Here is a 26,259-nt window from a genome sequence, read left to right as displayed (position 1 = left end):
GTCTCCAGCTTCCTCTGAACAGAGAGCACATTTTTAATTAAAGTGGAAAAAGAGCTGAAAATCTGTTCGCATTTAATCATCTTGACGACCTTTTTGCTTAAGAGTTTCCAGCTGAGGGGGGGATGTGGTGGGGGGGAGTCATTTCTCGAGACTGGGCCTGGGTCGGGAAGGAGGAGGGAAAACCTCTTACAGGGATGAATAATGGAACAGGAGCGGACGTGGCTGGGGCTCTGAGTGCCGACTCAGCACTTTCCTCCGGCCAGCTGGCTCCTCCAGGAGGTGCCCCCGCCAGCACCTGCCTCCCCTCCCCGGGGCACCCTGAGGCCTGGGCCAGGCTAGGGCTGGACAAGAACCTGGTCTCAGACTCCCCAGGGAGCAGGAGCAGGGGCAGTCTGGGAAGGACAGTTTCCTTCCAGTCACAGGTGGGAAACAGGCCTGGAGAGGCACAGTGAGTGGTCCCAGGTCACACAGGGAGGTGGGGCGATGCTGAGGTGAGAACGCCACCTCCTGCCTGCCGGCCCAGGGCTTTGTTCAGTTCACCGTGCCGAACCTGCTCCATAATTCCCTTCTTTGCAACCGACCCACTGAGTGACTTGGAATATGTCGTGCCCTTCTCTGTGCCTCAGTTTCCCCAACTGTACATAGCCTCTGGGCAGTGTCTTCCACTTCTAAAATCCGAGTCCTGGCCTAGAGTGCGTAACTGGGAGCACTCTCGCGCTCCTGCCCCAGGTGTGAAACACTCCTGTTTGATTGGGGAACCGCTTAGGCTGGGAGAGCCCCAAGGCCATGGGCTGTCTGCCTCCTCTCTATCCCCCTGAGAGTGCAGGAGAGGACAGTGGCATTGAAGTTCCTCTCCATGTCCCAGCTCCACCTCTGTGCTCCTGTGGAAGGGGAGACTGCAGCATAGAGACCATGAGGCTGCAGGGAGAGGGCTCCTTCTCCCCCCCAAGACTGGCACTCCCCCAGGGCAAGGCTGTGTCTTCTCTCTCCTCGGAGGGGGGCATTCAGTAGGCAAGTGCAGTGGATGGGACTGAGAGAGCTGGAGAAGGAAGAGCTGGCGACCCACATCTTCTGTTCTTACATGTTCAGCCTTGTTCAGGGGTCCCGAGCCCAGCAGACCAGGCCTTGGGATGGGTGGGGCTGGGAAAGGATCCTCCTCTTTCAGCGCCTCCCCCTTCCTAAGTCCTCTTGGGGGTCTTCCCTTAACTGGGAGACCTAACGGACTGTGCATCCATGCCCTTGACCCTCCTCTGCTGGAAACCAACCCAGACAACTGCATTTGACCCCACTTCCCAGACGCACCATAGTGAAGATAACCTTGGGCCTGGGATGTCTCCTCCCCCAGCGATTCCCGTGGGAATTGTGCTGAGCTGGAGGCCTGTCACAGCTCTGGCTTTTCTCTGCAGCAGGAAGGCCCCCAAGCCTGGGTCTCCAGCGCTGAAATGTCATCTCACCCCGCATCCTGTCTCCAGCCTGTGGGCCAGAAGCCACCATCAGCAGCAGCGTCAAACAGAACAAGAGTAACTGACATCTCTGCAGCTCCCTTGACTTTCAAAGCACACTCACACTCACTCCCTCTCTGACTCCTTGCAGTAACTCTGTGAGACTGGCACCTTATGCCCATTTTACAGATGAGGAAACTGAGGCTCAGTGCAGGGGAAGGGACTGGCCCCAAGGCACACTGGCACCTGGGTCTTCTGAAGCCTCATCCTCTTATCTTCCCATCTGCTGACTTCACACTGCTCCAGTCATGGTGTAACTCAACTCAGTTTTTCTTTCAAATGTCTTGAGGGTCCTTGGCTGCAGGATAAAAAGTGAGAGCGATGATGGACTCCTTCAGAACAACAGGGCAGCTCTGTGATCCTTCAGGACTGAAAAGGATCAAAGTTGAGAGTCAGGAGGAACTTCCTAGAGGAAGGCAACTTGAGAGGAGTGTGTGCTGCAGATGAGGGCACAGAGGCTGGACCACAAGGCCTGAGAGAGGGGACCCAAAGAGTTAGCAAGGAAGATGGCCACCCCGAGGCACAGGCACCCTGAATCTCTCCCTGTGTCCTCAGCACAAGGCCTGGTACTCCCTGTCCTTCCATGCACTTGGGTACGGCATTGTCCAGTGTCCCCTTCCCCAAGACACGAAGTCTGGGGAAATTAAGTCCTTCCCACCTCTTGAATGAATTGATCAGATCTTGTGGTGTCTTGGCAGGAGGTATGGGTGCAGAACGAGGCACAGGTGGGAGGGAGGGTGGATTTTGAAGGAAAAGGTTGCAGACGGGAAGGTGGACGCCTCTGAAGAATTCTACTGCTATGTCAAAGGAAGAGAGAAGACAACTCTCATTGGGGCATGACCCACCAAAGGGCTTGGAGGTAGAAGAAGCCGATGAATGTGGGTCAGACAGGGCCCCTTGCAGGATGGGGTGGAGGCTGGAGCAGACGGTGGGGGAGGGCACTGTGGGACTGGCCACTTTGACGCTCCAGTTAATCTACTGGACTCCAAAATTGGCTAATTTTTCCCACCCCTCTCACTACTAATGCAGCTCCAGAATCAAAGCGCTGACCCCAAAGCAGTCCTCAGGCCACCCCCCACGCCCCCATATTGGTCAGGCCCCTCTCAAGGCCCAGAGGAGCCGCTGAGAGGTAATCATTACCTCGTGCTTCAAAGCCACCAAGCTGGCTGCTGATGGGGGGCAGCGGGTTTCACTTACCTTGCCTGGCTGCCTGCCCAGGGCAGATGGGATGCAGCTGGGGGAGGCCCGGCACCTCCTCCCCACCCCCCTCAGAACTTGTTGTCTCCTTGCCCATCTCCCTTCACCCCTTCTCTGGTTGGACATCGGAACTGGCAAACAGGGGAGGTGATTTCCCCAAAGCAGGACGAGTGAGTGCTCATTCAGAGAGAGTGGAAATCACGCCTCGGATCAAAAGGCAGAGGTCATCCCCTGCTCACCTCTGCCCATCCTGCCCCAGCCCCAAGCCTGGATTCTGCAGATGCGTGTTGGGAGGGGGCGTGTGAGCCGTAGCGTCCAAGGGCGGAGTGCAGTCCCTCTGACATGCAGCCTTGGGGTGAAGGCTGGAGGGGCTGGGATGGAGGGGAGGAGCAACTGCAACATGAGGGTTGACAATGGAGAAGTGTGGCTCTGGACGGCCTTGGGTAATACGGTGATCACTTATAGCACCTCTGCTACCTTCCGGGGGTCCTTGGGGAAGTGACTTAACCTCTCCAAGCCTCGGTCTCTTCATCTGTGAAACGGTGATCCCAGCACCTTCTGCATGGGATCGAAGTGGGGACTGAAGGAGAGAACTGTGTGGCTCTCCTGGCCCACAGGGTGTCTCAATAAACATGAGTTCTCATTGTCTGCTCTCCCATTTCTGCTTGGAAGTGGGTTGGGGCTGCAGGCTGATGACTGCTGGGGACAGGAACAGGGAGCTGTGAGCAATGTTCTGCCTGAGGTGAGGGGTTCTGCCCGAGGTGAGGGGTCCCGATGGAGTGGGGGGACAGGGAGTATGTGTTAGGAGCTTGCCTTCCTGGAGGGGTGGGGCGAGGGGCTGTGGTGAGATGAATAGAGGGGCAAACCCCTTCCATTTCTACTCCTGAAGGTGCAGTTTGACCCACCACTACCCCTCCCAGCTCCGGGTAGAATTGCCTTGATGGTCTCCACCCTTTTACCTTGGGGTCACTATTAGGTCCAGGAAGCCTTGGTGTGTGAGTAGTGGGGGGAGGGCCCTTCTATCTGTGCAGCTCTGTTATGGGACATGGTTCTGGGGGGCTCTCCAATGAAAACTGCCGCCCTCTTGGTGCTGCCTGTCTGATCCCACTCGGTGGTCAGTTCCTAAGGGCCCTCTCCCCATGCCCCATCCCACAGCTGTGGCTGCAAGTGCTGAGGATTATGGGAGAGAGGCTGGGTCAGGGAGAAATTTTTGAAGGACACTCATGTTTAGGGCCATGACCATTAGGGAGGTAGGCTCAGGCAGCAGCAGCCCCATAGGGCCTCTGATATCGCTCCAAGGAGTGGGGATGGACCCAAGTATCCTGCACTCATCATGCTTGTGTGGACGTAGGAAGACAGGTGGTGGTGGTGGCCATGGCCCTGGCTGTCGTGGTGATGATGGCGACGGTGGTGACGATGCTGTGGTAGTCACGGTGGTGATGGGGATGCTTGTGGGAGTGGGAGCTGTGGGGGTTCTGGGAGTGATGCTGATGTCCTGGCGATGGTGGTCATAGTGGTGCTGGTTTGGGTGTGTGTGTCACATTATAAAATAACCCTCCCCATCAACTAACTAACACACTAGGACATCAGCTCCAGGGGTGCAGCTGCTATCGTACGCTGCTGTATCCCCTGCACCTAGAATATCATGTGGCACATAGTAGGTGTTCAGGAAGTAGGTGTTGAATGAATAAGAGAGACTGAGTCTCTCTTTGTGCTGAACACTGTTATCTCACTTGTTCTTCACCATGCTTGTTCAATTTAGGATCTTTTTTAAATCCCTAATTTACAGAAGAGAAAACAGAGGTTGAGGGAGATGGTATCACCTGCCTAGGACCACACAGGAGTAAGAGCCGTGGGATGCGGTGGGGTGGGCACTTATAGCCAGGTCTGTCTGACTCTCGGCTCAGTGCTCTTTCCTGTACGCACTTCGCAGCCTCTCTCCCCGCCAGCACTCAGCATTACCTCGTGGTCTTGTGCTCGGGCTTAATCATAGAAATACTGCTAATAATAGTAACAATTGCTGTTTGTAATTGTTCCAGCAAGGCTTAAATGATCAAGACCATGGAAATTATTAATAACCCAGGCCCAGCCATGGTAGTGTGGGTCATATTAAATCGTGTTGAGATGGATAACCTTGGCAATAATAGTAACCGGGATCATAAATTAGTAACAGGAATATTTAAATTAATGCCACACTGTCGATAGCCTTGGTAGTGAGGAGCTCAATGTTGCTGTTAGTACTAATGTTGCCCCTTCCTGCCTTCCATGAGTTCAGCTGAGAGGAAAGGCAGGGCCATAAAAGCAGCTGGAGGAGGAGACAGTGTAGCGGTCCCTGTCTGGGAGGAAGGAATCCTCAGGGATGTCTGAAGAGGGGTTGCCTGCCTGGCCTCTTATGCCCAGCCATGGAGGTAGCGGCTCATCCACATTCATGTTCGAGACGACAGTGACGTCTGCCTGTCCTTCCTGGGGCTGTCCCCTGGACTTTGTTGGTTACACAAGAAAGAAATTCACAGGGCAGATTTTCTCCCCCCATGAACGAATGAATTAGCTTTAGCTGATCTAGGAAACCACCCACCAATGCCGGCATGCCCTCTTCACAAGTACACTTGATCCTTCCCTTCTTCCGGAAATGTGGGAGGGTAGTACTGCTTGTTTCAAAGTCGAAACTGAGGTCCACACATAGGCAAGAGCACGGTGTAGGGCGGGGCTTTGTAGCTTGCTCCCCACCACTCTGTGCCCCAGGGCCTTCACCTCTGGGAACCAGGAATGGCTGGGGACAGGCAGGGGTTGAGCACCGAGGTGGCAGTGGTGGAACTTCCCACCGAAAGACTGGTGCCACACTCTGTGGATTGGAGAGGCCTATGATCAGACCTGCCAAGGTTTCTAGGGCATAGTGAGTGTGGTCCAGGGGACGCCTACATAGTACATGGATGGGTACACGGATGTGAGTCCATCCAACCACTTTTCCATTTATTCCCTTCTACAGACCTTCACTGAACACCTACGGTGTACCAGGTATTCAGATAAGAACTCCTAGTCCCTGCCTGCAGGGAGCTCATAAGCTAATGGAAACACTCACAGTCTGGTGAAGGCTATATTGTTGAGGATACATCTGTGTGTTTGTGTATGGGTGTAAGTGTGTGTGTGTTCACTAATGTGCATGTGCACTTGTGTGAGACTACACATGTGAGGGCTTGTGTGGAAGCGACTGTACATATGAATAAGTAGGTGAGTATGTATGTTTGAATGTCTTGACCGCGTGCAATGAGTGTGCATGTGCACGAGCGTGGAGGTGCACACGCATGTATGGAACGTGCGGGTCCACATGAATGCATGAGGATGATGCGGGCATATGTGGTACATAAGCACATATATATGTGAGCTTGAGAGAGTGTGTGTTGTGTTTTGTGTACACACCTGTGACCCCTTCAAATCCATCTTTTGAGAATTCAAATGATGTCAGGATGGACTCTACCTTGAACGTCCTGGCTGCACACCGTCGGGGTCAAGCCACCTGCTCCCCTTCCTCTCCCTACGCCTTTGCACAGGGAACCCCCGACACCGGGAAGGGGCAGGGGTAGGAGTGGGGTACGGAGCAGAAGATGACGGGCAGGGCGGGCAGTGGACATTCTTGCTGATAATGGCTGGGTAGGCAGTAGGGCACCGAGGAAGAAGCTAAAGCCAGAGGCAGAAAGAGATGGGTAAGAGAGTGAACACTGCGGGGAACCGCAGTGGGGACGCCCTGGTCCCCGAGCCCACAGCATCCGGGACGGACGCGCATTAGCGCGGGCCGGGCAGTGGATACCGGGGCAGGGTTGGGGGGAGGCTCTGAAGGCCAGGGCGCGGAGAAGCGGCAGGAGGGCGCGCGGGCGCGGCTCCCCGCGTGCCCTCCCCGCGCCTCCTCTCCCCTCCCTGAGTCGGCGGGGCGGGCGGGCGCGGTTCCGGGGGTGGGCGGGCTGGACGCGGAGGAGGCGGGGCCGCCGCACTGGCTTCTCGCAGCCCCTCCCGCCCGCAGCCAGAGCGAGCGGAGCCTCGGCCAGCTCTGGGGGGCGGGCGCAGGAGCGCGGCGCCGCGCAGCCCTATCCGTCCGCGGAGCGGACTGAACTGGAAGCCGAGCGCTGCCGCGGGAAGCGGGCGATGAGGGCAGGTGCCGCCGGCTGCGCCATGGACGGACCGCGCCTTCTGCTGCTGCTTCTGCTCTTGGGGGTGAGTGCTAGCCCGAAGGGAGCCCGCTCCCTTTCCCGGGACCGGAACCCCGATGGGTTCATGTTTCCCCGAGGGAAAACAGAACACAGCGTTGAGGTCCCACATGCTGGGGATGGATGGCAGGAGAGGAGCTCCCATACCAGTATACACGGAGGAGCGTCAGGGTTCTCAGAGCGCAGAGGCGACCCTGAGATCCAGGGTAGAGATGCGGGCAAGAGGGGCGCACGGATGCGGGTCCTCCGGTACCGTGGGGTGTGTATGTGGAGGAGCTGGGAGGAGTCTCTTAGGAGGGGGTCCTGGGGTTCTCGGATGCCTGGGTTCCTCAGAAGAGGGCGCTTGAATGCCGGGATCTCGAGGCGACTTTCCCACTGAGCATCTTGATCTCTGAAGGGTTATGGGACGGAACCCAGGCTAGAGAAGGAGGAGAAATGGGACGGGGACTGGAGACGTGAGGGGCGAGCGGGGCTGGGGCAGGGAATGGAACGAGGGGATGGAACAATGAGGGAAGAGGTTGAAGGGACTGGAGGCAGAGGGGACCCAGCATCGGACAATGAGGACCGGCCAGACAATAGGGGGGAGGGGCGCGCGAGGAAAAGGTTCAAGGAGCTGGGGTCAGTTGAAGAGAGAGTAGAAATGGATTCAGGAGGGTAGGACTAGGCAAGGGAGGTAGAGAGATGGAGGCAAAAGGGAAGAGGACAGAGAAGGGAGAGAGGACCCTAAAGTGATCGGGGACCCGCCTGTCCTTCGAGGGACAGTGGGACGAGGAGAGCAGAGGCACGGATGTTCCCCGCGCCTACCGCGCGCTCTTTCTCGCGGCCTCGCCCAGTACGGGAATTACGGCCGGGGTTCCGAGGTTGGGAAGAGAGCGCCCGCTTCGTCGGAGCGAACCCGCTCTCCGGTTCCCCCACGACTGGCGGGCGCCTCTAACGCGCTTATTCTCGCTGTGTGCAGCAGCGCCATGGGCCGGAAGGGATGGAGCGGGCGTCATCGGACTGAGTCTGGCCGCCACCACATCTCGGGGTGCAGAGCGCCGGGACGCGCAAAGGCGGGGAATGTCCCGGCAGCGCGCAGCCTCGGGTCGCGCAGGCAGAGGCGGCCCGAAGGGGGCGCTGCGGCGAGAGGGCTGTGCCATCCGCAGCTGCGGGCGCAACTGGGCCCGCGCGCCGCCCCCCGCCCCCCGCCCCCATTAAGTTAAACTGCTAGAGCGACGCGCCGGCGGTTCGCTCCGCTCCACTGTGGGGATTCTGCGTGCGCTCCGCCCAGCTTTCGGTGGAAGACGCTGGGCACCGAACGAGTCAGAGGCGCTCGAACGCCTCGGACTCTGTCTCGGCAAAGGACCGCGGGTCCTCGTAAGCTTCTAAGCCCGCGCGGTCGTTCTGACCAGATTTTCAGGAGATGTGACCTGGTGTGTGGCCGTGAACGGAGTACCCTCGTAGGTTTGGCAATGGAGGAGGTGTCCTCACTCTCCTTGCCGTCTGCATCTCTCATCTGAGCATTGCGCCCCAAATCCCCGTTTTACAGATAAGGAGACTGAGAGTCTGAGAGTTTAAGCGACTTGGCCAAGTCCTGCAAGCTAGTTGAGCCAGAGTCCTAGCCAGACTGCCCCTCACCTGAGTCCAGCTCAGTACTCCCCGTACCTCTTAAGGGGCAGCCCGGCGTCCCAGCTCCGGATAAGACCTGCGTTTCTCGGCGGGGGTGGGCTTGACACCATCCGCAGAGTCAAGAGGGCGGTGGAATATGGGGGCTGAGGTGAGCAGAGACCCTCTCCGGGCGCTGGCCCCATCCCCGGTTCCCTGGAGCTGTCGGTACCTGTGGCTTCGTCCGGGCATTTGGGAGTGACTGTGGGCACGTTTGCTGACTAACGCCACGGGTTGGAGATGCTTCTCAGTCGGGGAGGGGCGGGGGCGGGAGGCTGGGGCGGCCAGTAGTGTGGATCCGCGAGGGGCGAGGGCGTGGGCTCCGGACCCGGGCTGGAGAGAGTGCCGCCTGAGTACAGAAGAGGCGTGGAAGGAGGGGAGCTGGGCGTGGAGGGCCTGGGGGCTCGAGAAGGTGGACCGCGCGCAGCTTCTGCCGCCTGCAGCCCCCGCGGCTGTCGCCTCCGCCTCGCCGCGGGGCTGGTGGCTGTGGGCTGCCTCTGCGCACCGCGGCGGTCCGAGTTTCTTCCTGGGCCGCGGCGAGAGAGTGCTGAAACCAGAGCGCGTCCCGGCGGGTCGGCTGGCGGGCTGCGCCGGTAATGGAGGCACTTTGTCATTCAGACGTCTGTAACCGGAGCCGCCGGGCTGGCTAATGCGCCTAATAGGGATGCAGGGAGGGCAGCAAATGGGAGGAGGAGCGGCCGGGCGGGGGAGGCGTCTCCGGGAGGGAAGGGGTCCCCATCCCGCTGTACCAGCCCGGTCTTGCTCACGCGCCTCGATTCTTCCCTAGGGATGCGGCGAGGGGGTGGGGTGGAGGCGGGAATAATAAAATTTGTTGAGGGCCTACTATGTGCCACGCACTGCCCTGGGTAATTTCTCTTGTGCTATCTCATCCTTATAAGGTCCCGGCAGAGTAAATCTAGTTAGTCTCGTTTTACAGTCGAGGGAGCGGAACCTCCCAGGCTTTCAGGCACGAAACCAGGCTCCCCCAGTTAGTAAGTAGTGGCACCGTTGTTGGAACCCAGGATGCGTGGCTTGCAGCTTACTCTTTTCCTCTAACCGCCAGCCTCTTTCCCACCCCACCCCCCAGCCATCATTTTATGAGAGACACGTGGCCCTGAACCACCACTAACCCTGGAGATTAGATCTGTGTCCTATGCCCTTGGCACCATAAATTTGGAACTGAACCCTTTCCCCCACTTAGAGCCCCCCCCCCATGCTGGCTTCATCCTCAGTAATTAGCACTTGTCTTCCATCAGAAACTCAACGCCTATCTAAAGGGATGGGGGGCATGTGCCAGTGGCCCCCCCCCCGGGGGTTTGCATCAACCTCAAAAGACCCTCTAGTATTTGAAAACTCCAACACTGTGGTAATGGCTAAGGCTCCATTCACCTGAGGAACCCTTTGCTGAAGCTGTTGTGAACGGTTAACAGTCATCGCTGAAGCATTCATGTAGTTTCAAATTCTTTCACCTATTTTGGCGTGTTTTCCATTTTGTCCAATTTTTAAATTTTTTTAAGATTCTGAAAAGTCAATTCATCTAAGGGCATTTCCAAATTAGTTTCTTGAAAGCCTTGAAATAGCAAAAAAAAGGTTGCAAACATTCTCGAAAATGGGATGAAATCATTCCATCAAATTGGAAATGAATAAATGTAATAAATGTAAATTTCAGACAAATGTGTCTATCATTTTGGTAAACTGATCATTTTGGAGCAAATAGGTTGAATCCTAGTCATCCACCCTGCTTCTCAAGATTGCCTGGCCTTGGACCAATAGAGGGTGTGGCAGGGGCCACGCATCAGGGCACTTCGCAGAGCAACCCCTGTGGGCCTTAGTTTCCCCATCTGTCGGAGAGAGGATGAAAGTGATCCCTCAGGTCTTTCCCCTTCAGCATCTTGGCTTCTGGAGCAGCTTTTGGGGGTGACATTTCCTCTCCCTCATGGGACTGTGACTCCCCACAGGGGTCAGGGACCATGTCTCACTGGAAACTCTTAGTTCAATACTCAGTAAATAGTGTTGAATTAGTTAACTTTAAAGAGAGCAATTTCCCACCCTCCTTTGGTCCCCATGCCCTCTGCCGACCCTTCCTGTGGATCTCTCTTTGTATCTATCCTGCCCCCTACTCTTAGATGGTTTCCTCTATTTGGGGATGGCAAAATTCTGCCCTTCCATCGCCTCCCCCCAGCGTCAGCAGCTCATTCTCCATAAGGCAAGACACTTCTTTGATAACTAATGTTTATTGAACCCCTGCTATACACCAGATTGGCATAAATAATTTCGCCCATTTTCACAGCAACTCTGAGCTGTAGATATTACCAACTCAATGTTTTAGGTGGGAAAACTGACACTTAGAGAGATTGAGAATTTACCCAAAGTGACATATTATTGAGTAGCAGATCTGGGATGTTTTGAAATAGGAAACATAAAACAAGCACAGGAAATACACGGTTACAAATTATGTGGCCTTGGCTCCAAACATAAACCTTGGGAGAAGAGACAGGACCACAGGCTGCAGCAGGAGAGCAGGCTTCGAGGAAGAAGGGCTTGCACCAGGCTGCCACACCACCCACGGCTACCATGGACAGACGCCCTCCACCATCCGGAGCCCAGGTCTCCACTGACCTCATCTAATTGGAATACAGCCAAGAGCCACAAAGGAAGCAAGAAAGGCCTTGGAAAAGAGAAAAGAGGGATCCCAAAATGTATAAACACCTTACTCATTCATTTCATGCTTACAGCAAGCCTATGAGGCAGGCACTGTCATGATTACCTAATGATGAAGACACAGGCACAGAGAGATTCAAGGCCTGTCCCAGATGACCCAGCTCTAAGTGACGAGCCAGGATTCAGTGATGGAGGCAGCTGAGGAGGAAGGCAGTAGAGCTCATGCTTTTTACTCAAAGAATTGCCCCCTCCTGGTTCAAATCCCACTTACACTCACTTTATACACTTTCCTACCAAGTCTGGTTACATAGTTGCTAAAGATTCATTTAGACATAGTGAATTAGGATGGCGGGGGAGGGGCTGCTCAGGTCATACTCGAGAGCAGCAAGAATTGACAGCTGATACCTTGACAGGAAGGGAGGAGACAGAAAAACTAAAAAGCTGACAGGAGAACCCACGAGACATAAATGTGTGTAATCTGGGTAAAGAACACAAGGGTTTCATTGCATTGCAACCCAAAATAATCGCTGGTGTGAATACTGAGTCCCTGAGTCCTGGGGAAACCATGAAGGTATGTTCCAGAGTCAGAGAAGGGTGCAGCCACCGTGGTTAAAATAAAAAACATTGGGGCCAGCCTGGTGGCGTAGTGGTTAAGTTTGTGCACTCTGTTTAGCCCAGGGTTCATGGCCCAGATCCCCCGGGGAAACCTACACATTGCCTGTCAAGCCATGCCGTGGCAGTGGTGTCCCACATACAAAACAGAGGAAGATTGGCATAGATGTTAGCTCAGGGACAATCTTCCTCACCAAAAAAAAGAAAGAAAGAAAGAAAAGGAAAAGAAAAACATTAGGTGATTAGGGCAGCAAATGCTTTACTCTCAGGAAAGTCAACTCTCCAAACGTCATTCCCACAGAGTTCTAGTTAATTAAAGTCATATTGTATTTTCATGTTCTTAAATTCCATAAATATATACGTAGCATCCCTGCTATGTGCCAGGCACTGGGGCTACCACAGTCCCGCCCTCTGGGAGCTGACAATCTAGTGGGTGACCCTGTAAAGTGTCAGACCAGAACAGTGACCAAGGAGAACATGTCATGGGGCAACCCCGCCTGATCTAGGAGGGGTGGGGACCACAGGACCACTTCCTTGAGGAAGCGACACTTCAGCAGAGGCCTAAAGGATGAAAAGAAACCCGAACAGGCCCTTCTGGCATCTCGATTATCTCCTGGGGGAAAGCCTGCCTCTGGGATACCCCACCCCCACCCCCGCCGTCCCAGGCTCCTGGTCTGCAGATGTTCCCAGCACTGTGTGTTCCTGACACCTGGGAGGAGATGGTGGCAACTCTCAAGCTTCCCCCTCCTATGCTGCCTGTACCCTCTGTGCTGGTTTCTTGAAGACCACAGGCTGCCGCCTAGACCCATCCAATCTGTCCATCCCCTGCTTCCACCAAACCCATCAACTGGCCAACGTGGAAGCAGAGGAGTGCCCAGAATGACCCTTAATGCTCCCCTCTGCTCCCACGACCCCCAGAGCCCATACTTCCTCTTAGCATCAAATGGGAGTGCATGGTCTGGGGCCAGGGAAACAGGCTTTGGAGTTTTATTAGACGTGAAGAATTTTTTTTAAGGAACAGGAATATAAAGCAAGCTGCCAGCAGCCCCTCCCTCTAGGGAATCTGGTGCTAAATCGTTCCATCCATGAGCAAAGATGCCTTGGCGGCAGGAATCTGCCTCCCCTTTCTCCCGGTTTCAGCACTGTTCCCACCGGCTGCATGGGGCGCAGGGAGAGGGCAGGGCTGGTGGCTGGAATGTAAATCCTGGTGGAGCGGGGCTGCTGGGTGGTGAGAGCAGCCACTCTCTCATTGATAACAGGCCTCCCTCCCTCCCGTCATGGCGCCAGACTCTTGCCGATTGGCTGCTCCTTTGCCCTGGCGCTGAGCTGTCTCCAGCTCTCTGTGTGCGGAGAGATGAAGACTCAGAGAGGGAGAGCAGAGTAGGTCAGAACTCCCAGTGCAGAGTCAGGATTTGAACCCACGTCCCCACCCCTCCGCCTTCTGTTCTTGGGTTCAGACACCTCCCATTTGATATTTAATATGTGGAATGGTAGAATTAAGGGCGTGGAGTAGGGCCCTGCTAGCCTTTGTTAGAAAAAGGCTCTCCTCTAGGTAGATGCAGGTGTGCAGCTTAGCAAGTGGCGTTTGGCCTAGATTTCAGCTTCTAGTCGCCCCTTTGGCTGGGAGCCCTGTGCGAGCTGCAACCTGTCCTACTGTTCACGACATGGTCCCTGCCCGAAGGCCCTCTGCTGGCGCCTGAGGCCGCCTTCCCCATGTGGTGTATCCTTGGGATTCCAGGAGTTGTTATAACCCCAAGATGAACTTTGCAGAAGGTCAGGCTCTGACGGTCTGACCTCACACCCCCAGCAGCCTCCAGGAGCGCACTGCCCCTCACTGCCTTTCTCCCCCTCCAGCTTTAATGTGCCTGATGCCTCCCTGGTGAGCTCATCCTGGCCCAGGTGGTTCCAATAGAAGGCTTTAGAAGGGGGTGTTTGCTCCTTCAGAAGACACCCCCTTTCCTTTCTCTTGCCAGCCTTACTTTCTGATCTCCCCCACCCAGGTGTGCCTGCTGGGAGGTGCCAAGGAGGTGTGCCCCACAGACCTGTACACCCACAGCGGCGAGTGCTGCAAAGCCTGCAACCTGGGCGAGGGTGTGGCCCAGCCTTGTGGAGCCAACCAGACTGTGTGTGAACCCTGCCTGGACAGTGAGTACAGGATGGGAGGTGGGGGGCGGGGGGGGGGGGGTCGGGGGCTAGGGAGGAGCATGCCCAGTGGAGGCCTCACAAGTGCTCCGCCTCCTGGCAGGGTCTCCTGCCCACCACTGTATGGGTACCAGAAGTGGGTCTGACCCAGTATAGGAGTCAGAGAGGGGAAGCTGAGAGTGGGTGAGGGATGGATGCAGAAGGAGGAGAGTGACCTGTGGGGCATCCCCAGGGGGGGCCATTCCAGCCCCCAAGCAGAGAAGCCTGGTAGAAGAGTGTGGCCAGGTGGGGAGGAGTAGCTGATGCTAAGACCAGCTAAAAATATCATCTGCGCTGCAAAATCAATGGCTGCCACTTACCCTCGGTGTGTTTGCGGGGAGGGGAGGAGGATCAAATCCTGGCTGCCCTGGAGACTGACCTTGTGGGATCCTGGGAGGGTGTGGCTACCCCTCCCCCCAGGCCAACTGTTCTCGGGCTCTGACCAAGGAAGCAGAACCTTCCCAAGGCAGCAGGGATGGGGGTTGGAGCCCTATGAGGATGTCCTTACTGTGGGGCCGTGTCAGGTGGGGAGGGGCAAGGGGCGCTGTGGCCATTCCTACCTAGGATTTCCTTGGGGAGGAGAGAGAACCCCGTCTTCCAGGGCTGCTGGATGAGAGAGGCAGAGGGATAAGGTATCTGGGGTCTGAATTCTGTGTGCTTTTGAGTCAAGAGTCTCATCTCTGCTGGATGCTCCCAGCCTCAGCTGCTGCCTTCAGGACTCAGTGCCCTTTCCCCCCTCCCCGACTCTGCCTACAGTCTGATCCTGGCTTCTACCTGGCACTCAATGCCACCTGGAGGACCGGTGGAAACCATACTCAGATTATTCTTTAATCATGCTAGGAAAAAGGGTACAAGGAACTGAGAACTGTGAACCCACCTGCCAGCCTAATCTTACCTCTGGTGCCTCCCCCCACCCCTCCCCCTCTCCCCTCCCTCCCCACAAGCATGCACACACAGAGCTTATCTATCCATCAGGCAACCTCAACTCCTTGGTGTCCCCAAACACACTGTTTTCCTGTCTCTGTGCTTGTGGATCCTGTAACTCCATCCCCCAGCAGAAGGATGCCTGGGCCTGAATGGAGAAGCTGGACATCCTGTAATGCCTTTGCCACCTTGCCATCTGGCCACCTGTCCTGGCCCTGGCCTAACAGGGCTTTGATCCTAGGGCACGGATGGCCAACCGTCAGCTACCCTGCAACCTCCCAAGTCTGTCTCTTTCATCTCCTAGACTCCTGCCCAAGGCCTCTCCTCCCTGGACCCTAGGTCTCCGGATAGGGCCCCACTCCCTCTGTCCAAGCACTGGGAAGGGGACAGGAGTCTAGGCAGGCTCTGGCGTCTCTGGGGGAGGGGAGGGGAGGGGCGGGGAGAGAGGAGCAGAGACCCACTGGGAGGTCGTGGCAGGAATCCTCCCTCCCCTTTCCTCCCTCGGTCCCCTCCCTTTCCCTCCCTCCCCCTCCCCTGCCCCCAGCTGCGTTAACAGGCTGCCTTTACAAGCCCACTTTATGGGATGGAGACCCCAGTGGACTTTCCCTCTATCCTCAAAACGTTTCCACAAGGAAACCCCTTAAACTCCTGCCTTCATTCTCTGCCAAAAAAGACCACATTTTCCCCACCCCCTAAAACACTCTCCCAGGAGTTTTCTGCTAATTTTCTGTATTTTCCCATAGGCAAGGCCCTCCCCTTCCCGCAGTGTGACTAGACCCACCCCCTGCCACATGCCAATCAGACAGGAACCTCCTGTTCGGATAAATTGGACATCCTGCCTTGGCCATTTATGTTTGGAAGTCCTTTCTGCTGTCTGACTATACCCCTGCTACTGAAGTTCACCACACTTATCAATGCCCACCCCATGGGGCCCCACCTTTATAGGATCCCTGCTGTGTGTCAAGTGCTTTACGGTGAAATTTCATTTATTCCCCAGCACAACCCTGTGAGTGGAGATATTATTCCCTATTTTACAGAGAAAGAAAAAAGCTCAGAGAGGTTAAGTAAAATACCCAGAGTCACACAGCTAATAAACAATGGGAGCAGGTTTTGAATCCAAATCTGCCTGGTCCCTAGGAAGAGAAATACAGAGGTCCCTCCACCAGAACTGTCTTTTCGTCTCTTCCCCTTCCGTTTCTACCCTGTTCACTTCCCTCTGGTTTTTCCTTCTTTGTTTTCCCATCCTCCCCCTACCCCTCACCCTGCCCCAGATAATGATCCTGTGCTCCATCTTACCTCTTGATGCCTTTGGAAAAGGTTGAGGTCAGACCCCACAGCAGACCTCAATTTCCCTTCGATAGGATCCTAGTCTCTCTACTTCTGCTTCCACATTCTGAGCAATCCCTCCTTCCCTGGTTCTCGGGTTCCTAACTCCGTGCTCTTCCTGCCGGCGGAGCAAGTATCCATCCTCTTGGATTCAGGTTGGCACAAAGTTCTCCATCCTGGCCTGGAAGCGGTGAAGCAGATCTGGCGCTGTGCCTTCCCCCTCCTTGCAGGAGGAGAGGAGCCTGGCATTCCCTGGCGTCCCTCCTCTTATTCTGGAGCTCACATCCCTTAATTAAGAGAGTATGAGTCAAGTGTGAGCTTGGAAATCTCCCCTTTATGCCACTTGAAAGGGCAGAGGACTATATATGCAAGTCTGTCTTGCTTTCTAGCTTCAATCCTTCCTGCTGTACCTGAACTTTCTTGCCAGGAGCCCCATCCCCACCCTCAAGAGCCAAGCCCTTCCGCTTCGAGGGGTAGCGCCATGGGTGGGAAATTCTGCTAAGCCTAGCCACTCCTATTCAGGCCACACCTGAGCCCCTGCCTGAGAAGAGAGGCCAGGAAGGGCAGGTGAGGCGGGAGACTCCCCAGCGAAGGCCAGCCGTTCCTGGGCTGGGCTCACAGCTCAGGTTTGGCCTGCAGCGAAGCCTGGGTGGGAACCATGCTCAGATTATTCCTTAATCATGCTGGGAACAAGGGTACAGCGCTGGGAACTCGCCAAGAAATTTGCTGGCATCAGCTGGGTTACCCTGCAAAGCCTCAGGGTCAGTGCTCCCTCCTTCCTAGGGGGCTGCCAAGAGCTTTCACAGACCCGGGATCAGGGACCCGAGGGAAGAGGGTGGGTGTCAACGAGCGGACGAGGCTGAACGACGGGGTCAACGCCCTGGCGAGGGATGGGGAGGGAGGGAGGGCCTCCAGCGCCTGCATCCCAAGTGCCCAAAGGGCAGGCGACTAAATTCTGGGCTCCGGCTTCCCCGCGCGTCCATCTGCCCTCAGGCGTGACGTTCTCGGACGTGGTGAGCGCCACAGAGCCATGTAAGCCGTGCACCGAGTGCGTGGGCCTGCAGAGCATGTCGGCGCCATGCGTGGAGGCCGACGACGCGGTGTGCCGCTGCGCCTATGGCTACTACCAGGACGAGACGACGGGCCGCTGCGAGGCGTGCCAGGTGTGCGAGGCGGGCTCGGGCCTCGTGTTCTCGTGCCAGGACAAGCAGAACACCGTGTGCGAGGAGTGCCCCGACGGCACGTACTCCGACGAGGCCAACCACGTGGACCCGTGCCTGCCCTGCACCGTGTGCGAGGACACCGAGCGCCAGCTGCGAGAGTGCACGCGCTGGGCCGACGCCGAGTGCGAGGGTGAGCGGCCGGCGCCCCCTGGGGGTCGAGAAGGGCCAGGCCTGGCCCGAGGGCAGCTCTGTGGCCTCCAGCCAGCAGGCGCCCTCCCTGAAACCTCAGGAAGCAGGTGGCTCCCCATCCTTCCCACCAAAGGACCTCTTTCACTATGTCCTTTGGGCTAAGTGTTTGGAAAACTGTCATCCTCCTGACTCATTTGTCAGGGCTTCATTCATCTGTGGCTGCCAGCGAGGGATTGGATGGGTGGCAGATAAGGAGCTCAAAGGTGGCCATGGTGTCCAGAGCACAGAGCAGGACATGTTTGATCCCGAGGCAGGCTTTCTCAACTGGAGAGGGCATTGAGGACCTTCAGGAGTTGGGACTCTCTGGCTCTGGGGCCTGTCTAGGTCCAGAGTGGTTTATGGCTCTGGGACCTGGGTTGGAATGGGCCCTGTCACTTACCATCTGAGTGTTGTTAGGGAGGCCACTCCTATCTCTGGACTTCAGTTTCCTCACTGGTTATTTGGTTGGCAGGGTGGTTGGTTGTGGATTAGAGAAAGTGGTTGGCCCACTTCAACTTGTGATATTTGGGGGAGGGGTCGACAGTCACTGTTACAGTTTAGTCAAGGATGAAGTTGGACCCAGCAGGTCATGGGGGTGGGGGCTTTGGGGCAGAGGAAGAAGGGAAGCGGCAGGCCTGGGGCTTGGGGACCCAAGGACGAGGCAGGGTGCACATGGAGGGCTCTCAGGGATGGCAGGGTGCATGGGAGCTGGGTGTGCCTGCCTTAGCCAGGCATGGAGAGGGGCAGCTCCTGGGATGTGAGGAGGAAGCCCATGGAGCCAGAGCAGAACTGTTTTGGTCTCCGGTTGGTGACATCCATCTCGGGGGAGAGGGGTGGGCTCATCCACTGCAGGGAGAGGTTGACAATGCCTTTCTTGGTGACCATTACCCTGAGGCCAGGCATCCATTTAGCTATGTCTCTTTGGGACCCAACCCTCAGGGTGCCCTCACTCAGCAGGCAACACAGCACCTCCTTCAGGGAGCCCCACGTATGACAGCCTTTGCCCCAGTCTGATGAGAGGGATGTGGTCTCGGCACTTAGTTACCAGGAGATCCCCCATTCTGAAGGAGGCAGCACAGCCTCTGGCCTCAGTCACCCCTTGGTCTGATGGGGGGCCAGATCCCCTGCTTGGGGAGCCTCCAGTTTGATACCACGCCTTCCTTCCACGTCCAGGAGCTCAGGGTGGGGAGGGCTCTTAAGCTGGGCTGAGGCCTGGTATGTGAGTGAAGCTTCCTGAATTGGGGTGGGAGTGGGGGTCAGGGGGGAGGAATGGGGCGCAGAACATGGTAGTTCCGGTGGCGACTGCCCTGGGCCAGGAGGCAGGCAAGTGGTGTGAGGCGCAGGACAGAGCAGGGAGGGGGTTTTAGCAGCAGACAGGCGGCAGCTCAGTTTCCCAGGGCAAGTCTGGGCCAGCTGGTGGGGGCACTTAATCGGGGCATGGTTAGAGCAACGAGAGGTGGTGGCTGGGGGAGGGGTGCGCTCCGCCTTTTGGGGCGTTGGCAGATTCCTCCAGATACCACCCCGCTTTTCCAGCCACCCTGAAGGAGGAGGGTACCCTTGAGGGGTGTGTTGATCCCTGCCCCTCTTCCCCGCTTCACTCTTGCCTGGGAAGGGTTAAATGTCAGCAGGGGCAGAGGGAACATTTCAGGAAATGGAATTTGATTGGCCTTTGGTGGCTCCCCTCCCCTCCAGTGCTTGGTACTTTCTTCCATGTACATTTCAGGTGTCAACATGGTGACTCACCCACCCTTGGGACAGACCAACCCGCCCTGGCCCCCAGTGAAATTTGGGTTTAGGAGGAGTAACCTGGTCCCTCCTTTCATCCCCACATCTGACAGCTCCCATTCCGGAAATGGCTGTCAAGACCCACCAAGGGCTTAGTGGGTTGGAATGCTAGTGGACATGGCCACATCTGGATCTCATCCCCCTTTCCCCCATCAGAGGGGATTGGAGAGACGAAACGAGGGGAAAGCGCCCTGGACAGCACTGTCTTCAGCCTGATCTGTCCCTTACTGCTGTCTCAGCCCTTCCCCACTGCTCCTGAATCTCTGGTAGCCTGACACCCCGCCCCCCTATACCTTCAGCCTCTGGGTTGGGGTCTGTCCCAGCAGAGCTGCATCTCAGCCTCAGGGCTCAGGCTGCCCCTCCAGCTTGCCCAGTCCCCTAGCAGGGCAAGAGAAGACTCTCCCCAGTCCAACGCCTTGTCTGGGGCTCCCAAAACACAGGACTGTATCTCCGCCGCTGCCCACCCCCGCCACCGCCCTGGCCCCCCGCAGGACTGAGATGGGGGAGGGGTGGCTGGGGCAGCAGATGGCAGCCCCCTTCCCATGCAAACCAGATGGATTCCAGATTCACTTCTGGGGGCCTTACCCCTCAGAAGGTGCTGAAAATGGGGGCCTTTGAAGCATCTTTGTCTTGAGCTGAGGAGGCCCAGGAGACGGGTGGGCAGCTTCAACTCCAAATTGGGTGGGCAAATTGGGGGCTTGGTGAGGCAGAAGTGGGGGGCAAAGTGTCCTCCCCTTCACCCCTTTGGCATGTCCCGTCTTCTTTCCCTTCCTGCCCCAGGCCTGGGAAGTGAGGACAGATGGGGTAGACATCTTTGCCCAGACAGGTACCCCCAGGCCATGCAGAGCCCACAACCTCCCGTACTGCTCCTGGCTGGATGGCAGAATGGAAAATACCACCCACTGGTGCCAGGAGGTGCTGGGTCCCCTGCCAGGGAGGCTAGCAATGCCCAGCTGGCATGAGAGGGCCTAGGTAGGTGGCAAGGCACAGGCTTCCTCCCTTGAGGCTGTGGGCAGTCCCTGCTTTGTAAGCCCTCTCTCTGCCAGCAGTCTGCTTCCTGTCCAAGTCGGGTTCGGGCTACCTGACACTGTCTTCTCTGGGTGGCAAGATCAGATGGTGTGGGGGACATGCAGGGCAGGAAACAGAGGCGAGCCACTGTCCAAGGACTGGCTGGAGGGAAACAAGCCAGCTGGGCATCCCCACTCCCTGTCTGAGCCTAGAGCTGGGACGTCAGAGACCGGAAAGGAGGCTGAGTATCAGCTCTCGGGGAGGTGGTGTGGGAGAAGGTATGTCTCTGTGCAGACCTGAGTACCCAGGTCCCTCCTCAGGACAGGGGTGACTGGGGCCACTGGGGCAACCTGGAGCCAGATAAGTTGCAACATTTCCCCAGAATGACTCCAGCTGGAGGCTCCCTGGGCTCCCTCTCTTCTTTGTGTATTTACCTCCATGGGGTAGAGTAGAATTCTAGGGCCACAGCTATACCCAAGATGGGAGAGAGCTTAAACACCATCTCTCCTAATATCCCCATTTCGCAGATGGGGAAGTTGAGGTCCTGAGAGTTGAAGGGACTGGTCCAGAGTCACACAGCAAGTCAGTGACAGAGCCGAAGGGGACCTGGGTGGCCTGATTCTTAGGCCCTTGCTCTTCTCCACCATCATGACATCATACACGCAGTCCCAGCCCTCACCCCTATGTGTAACAGCTGGTGCACAAGCACCTGGAACCGGACCCAGGGAACCGCCTGGGAGTGGGTCAGAACATGGGGAAGGGGCTGGGGGGGAATGGGCCCTCACTCCTGCAGCTCTTTCTCCCAGAGATCCCCAGCCGTTGGATTACACGGGCCACGCCGCCGGAGGGCTCAGACAGCACTGCCCCCAGCACCCAGGAGCCCGAGGGACCTCCAGAGAAAGACCTTGTAGCCAGCACGGTGGCGGATGTGGTGACCACAGTGATGGGCAGCTCTCAGCCCGTGGTGACCCGAGGCACCACGGACAACCTCATCCCCGTCTATTGCTCCATCCTGGCCGCTGTGGTTGTGGGCCTTGTGGCCTACATCGCCTTCAAGAGGTGAGAGGGGCACGGGGAACAGAGGGCGGGACCTTTGCCCTCAGGGTGGGCTCTGCTGTGACCTTGACCTGAAAATGCACACACTCTTTTAAGGCAACCCCAAGCCAAGCTCATCCTCACTTACCATCAGCTGCCCCACTCTGGGGTGTGGCAGGTCAGCAATAGGTAGGGGAGGGGATTGTCCCTGTCCTGTCCTGGCACCAGCACCTCCCCACTCACAGGCTGCTCCCCTCCCGGACTCCCAGAGCCCCCAACTGTGCACAGAGCTTTCTTTACCACTGCCTGTGCTCATCTCCTGAGCCCCATTTACCACACGGTTACCTGTGTATGCATGTGTCTCTTCCTTCCCATGTCACATTTGGGATCCTGTGGCACCCACATCCAGAAATCCAGGATGTGCAAGAACATTCAGAAAGCACTTGAAATGTTTAAGTGCTTTTTCCATTTAATGCAAACAAGACCAACGTCTTATAAAGCGAAAAGTAAAAGCCCCTTTCTCTCTCGCCAAATCCTACCCCCTTCCTCATTGGACTCTGTTTGGAATGGATCCTTTCCAGCCCTTTTCTGTTCGTTTATAAATATGTGTATATAAAACTTTTATAGTTATTCATAAACAGGCAGGGTTTTTTAAAGCATCAACAGCATCACACCATACACATCCTACAACTTACTTTTTCATTTAATCTCCCTCGGGAGAGCTTTCCTCAGGACGTATAGATTATCTGATCATTCGTAACCATCATTCAATAATATGAATGGATCATGATTTATGTACCCCGTCTCCTATGGGTGGACATAGGGATTTTGTTCAGTTTTATTGCTTATAATAGCAGAGGAAATCCTTGTACGAATCCCTGTATACATGTGGGAGTATTTTAGAAGGTAGACTGGGCAAAGTGGAATTCCTGGAAGTCATTTATTTACACGCCATTCATTCTGTGAACATTTAGTGAACATTTGCTGTGTGCACCAGGCCCTGAGCGCTTTCAGGGTAGGCCAGGGCAGGTATGTAGTGAAACAAGGATGCAGGTACTGGGGTGGGGGGGATGGTATAGTCGGGACCTACCATCCCTCTGGCCCCCACACGTCAGAGTGCAGACACCTTAGCGAATGGCCAATGTGGCCCCTCACCCCCTGGGACCCGGCCTGTCCTCTGGCTCCAGGTGGAACAGCTGCAAGCAGAACAAGCAAGGAGCCAACAGCCGACCCGTGAACCAGACACCACCACCCGAGGGAGAAAAACTCCACAGCGACAGCGGCATCTCTGTGGACAGCCAGAGCCTGCATGACCAGCAGCCTCACACACAGACAGCCGCAGGCCAGGGTGAGCAGCAAGGCCGGGCAGGGGGGCTGAGGCAGCGAGAACAGGAGTGATTGAGATTAGACTGCAGGAAGGACTGCCAGAGGGGCTGGCTCCCGGTGCCTCTGTGTAGAAGGATGGGAGAGGCAAGGGGAGGGAGGGGAGGAGAGGTCCTTTCCAGTGGAATGACTTGGGAAATGGAGGCTTTGACAAATTGGAGCATCCAGACTCATCAGACTAATTGTCCCCCCTAGGGCTAATTACTCCCCAAAGTGGCTGCAATTAGCCTCCTGCCCTGGACTTCTGGGGAACAAGTAGTAATTATGTACCCTAATTAGTGGCCTGTAGCCCAGCTCCAGGACACTTGCTGCAGCTGAGTCTGGGACTGAGAAGTCCTGTCTCCTCTTCTGCTTTGATTGACGGCTGGGGGGGGGGGAGGAGGGTTAGGCGGTGGGATAGGCTGGAGCTATGGCGAGGAGGGGACATGAGTCAGCATCCTCCAGGCCCCTGCACAGCCCTGCCCCACATCCAGGACCTCATCTTGGCCACCCTCTGCCTCTAAGCCCTCGGGGCCTCCCAAGATTGGGAGGACAAATGCCCTGGCCCTTCTTGGGGCTGACCCATGCTCACTGGGGGGAAAGGGGGTCCAGTGGGCAGTACCTGACTCCCCCTGGGTTCTTGGCAGCCCTCAAGGGAGATGGAGGCCTCTACAGCAGCCTGCCACTGGCCAAGAGGGAAGAGGTGGAGAAGCTACTCAATGGCTCCGCAGGGGACACCTGGCGGCACCTGGCGGGTGAGCTGGGCTACCAGCCCGAGCACATAGACTCCTTCACCCACGAGGCCTGCCCCGTCCGCGCCCTGCTTGCCAGCTGGGCCGCCCAGGACAGTGCGACATTCGATGCCCTTCTGACCGCCCTGCGCCGCATCCAGCGAGCCGACATTGTCGAGAGCCTGTGCAGCGAGTCCACCGCCACATCCCCGGTGTGAGCCAACCCGGGAGCCCCTGCCCTGCCCCCACATTCCGATGACTGATGCTCCAGCCAACCCCTATGGGCCAGCGTCAGAGCTGAGCTCCTCTGGGCAGGGCCTCAGAGCCCGGGCCCCTAAACCACAGCCCTGTCACTGCTCCCGTGTGGCCCCATTGCTTCTGATCATACTCCCTTTCCAGCGCTGAAAGAGCCTCTGCTGCCTTTCCCATGCCACCCCTGCCTCATCACCATCTCAGACTTTCTGCTCCTTCTCCCCACACTTCTCAGTGGGCCAGCTCCTCCCACCTTAGCAGGTGTCATATTTGGGGGGCTGACACCAGGGATGGTGTTGGGGGCGATGACAAGGCCCCAGAGACTCAGAGAGAGAGACTGAGGAACCAGAGCCATGGACTCTGCACTGTGAACTTGGGGAACGCGGGGGCATCAGAGTGGCCCACACCCTCCCTCAGCCAGCCTCACCCCTCCCCTCTGGCCTAAGATGAAGAGGATCAAAGGCTTGTCAGAGCTGGAAGGGGGTTTTGAAATCTAGTTCACCCCCTTTGTTTTACATACAGGACAGTGAGGCCCAAAGAGAGGCAGTGACTTACCCAAAGCCACCCAGCAATGGAAGGCCAAATATGGACTGGCCCCTCCTCTCTGAATGAGGGGCATAGGCCTCAGGTTTGCTTAATGACTGGGAGAGGAGGGCCAGGTGACCCTCTGGGAAATGTCTCAAAGTCAAATCCTGTCTGCCCTCCACCATTTCTAGGCCTGTCCAACCCCTGTGAAGATGGGACACTTTGTCCGAGGTCTGGTTCCTTGATCCATCATGACCCCTAGTCAGGTTTGGGGTTTGAGGGTGCTGCCTCCCTCTGCCTGTCCCCTCAGGCATGTCAGTGTGGCATCCGTGATGTGGCCCAGTCTGTAAGGGCCCACCATCCTGGCACAGACCCACAGCGAGCACAGGCAGCATCTTCCCCTAGAGTCAACCCTGGGGGTTCAGGAACTAAGGACCCCCCAGCAGCGGCACACAGACTCACAGACACGCACATGCAAGATGAGGAACCTTGCTTTTCTCCGGGAGTTCTTTCTCCTGGGCTGCGACCGGATCCTGCCTGGGGCAGTTGCCAGAGAAGCATCGAAGGGAATGCTGTGCTCGCTGTCTTCCCTCGCCCCCAGGTTTGGTGGGCCAAGGACTGCTGAGACTTGAGCTGGTGTCTGTCTTCCAAGGGCCTGCACGCGGAGGAATGCTCCCCCCATCTACCCCTTCCCTGCAAGCTCGGGTTTGGCTGGGCCCCGAAGGCTGCAGTGAAAAGTGGGACCAGCGTGGGAACGCAGCGAGAAGAGACGGCCTTAGACTGTGGCCCATGGAGGGTCTCTCCCAGGTTTAGCGGACCCTACAGAGGACTATTTTTTCCCTAGCTTGGTGCCAGAAAGGGGCCAGGAGGTCTCCTGAGGTCCTTCCCTGGCCTGTTGTGTTTTGCTTGATGTTGGAATGAGTGTGGCTCCCCTTCTATTTAGCATGAACGTGTGTGCTGACAGCCACCCCTCCCCTGCCCAGGGTTCTCCACCCTGTATAAGGGACTGGGAACACTGTATGTACATGGCATTTCTTTGACCTCAAGCTGTGACGGGTGGAGGAAACTCACCTGCTGACCCCTCACCTGTGCACCTGGGGAGTGGGACAGAGTCTGAGTGTATTTATTTTCCTCCCCAGCAGCTGGGGAGGGGGCTGGGGGTTGCAAGTATGTTTTAGCATGTGTTTGGTTCTGGGGCCCCTCCTGCCTCCCTTTGGGCCGAGATGGAACCCTTTTGGCCTCCCAGCTGGGGGCTATGAGCTCCAGACTCCCTGTCGCCTCCCCCTTGCATCCTGTGTAATCATTTCTTGGGCCCTCCTGAAACCTACACATAAAACATAAATGATGAACATTAAATAGCAAAGAAAGAGAAATAGTCCAAAGAGATTTTTCTGGAAATACACATAGTTTGAGTTGGTGGGGCTTGTGTGTGTGTGTCAGGGACCCAGGTATAGTTTCCAACTCACTGAGAGCCTGTCCTATTTTTCCCTCCCACAAAATGGGGAAGTTTTCACAGAAATCCAGCAAATTCACATGTGTAGCCATGGAGTTGATTTAAGTGGGATAGGGAAGGAGTGGGGGCCCTTTGCCCCAGATCTTGGACAGGGAAAGTGAAAATGGCCATGCAGGAAGTCGGCCAGCTGTGAACTTGACCACATGTCAGAAGTAAAGCTGACCACAGGGGAGTCAGAGGCTTGCTAGGAAGGCCAGGTCACAACCCTGCAGCTCCCAGCCACCCACATGGCCTGGGAGACACGTACACCCCACCCACACACATGCACATGCACAGTGTCTGGCTCCAGATGGCCTGGTGGGAGCCTGGCTGCCCCAGCCTGGAGTTAGCCAGGCCCCTCCCTCGTGGCTCTCCCTGGCAGGTCCTGACCCCGGCTCCCGCCAGCTTGGCTTTGAGCTCTGCCTAGCCCAG

General features: G+C 56.6%; 1 protein-coding gene across 1 annotated transcript; it reads left to right on the top strand.

The window, feature by feature from the left end:
- The first annotated feature begins 6,740 nt into the window (after positions 1–6,740).
- On the top strand, positions 6,741–25,700 carry NGFR (nerve growth factor receptor). The gene is made up of 6 exons (XM_046674214.1): positions 6,741–6,905; positions 13,816–13,960; positions 17,240–17,599; positions 21,237–21,489; positions 22,653–22,813; positions 23,475–25,700. Exons 1-6 carry the CDS (start codon positions 6,837–6,839, stop codon positions 23,774–23,776), a joined length of 1,290 nt encoding a protein of 429 aa, XP_046530170.1. The 5' UTR covers positions 6,741–6,836; the 3' UTR covers positions 23,777–25,700.
- The last annotated feature ends 559 nt before the right edge of the window (positions 25,701–26,259 follow it).

The sequence above is a fragment of the Equus quagga genome, chromosome 11 (assembly GCF_021613505.1).
Source record: "Equus quagga isolate Etosha38 chromosome 11, UCLA_HA_Equagga_1.0, whole genome shotgun sequence".
NCBI classification, from domain to species: Eukaryota; Metazoa; Chordata; class Mammalia; order Perissodactyla; family Equidae; genus Equus; species Equus quagga.
This window is presented reverse-complemented; position numbering and strand designations above follow the sequence as displayed.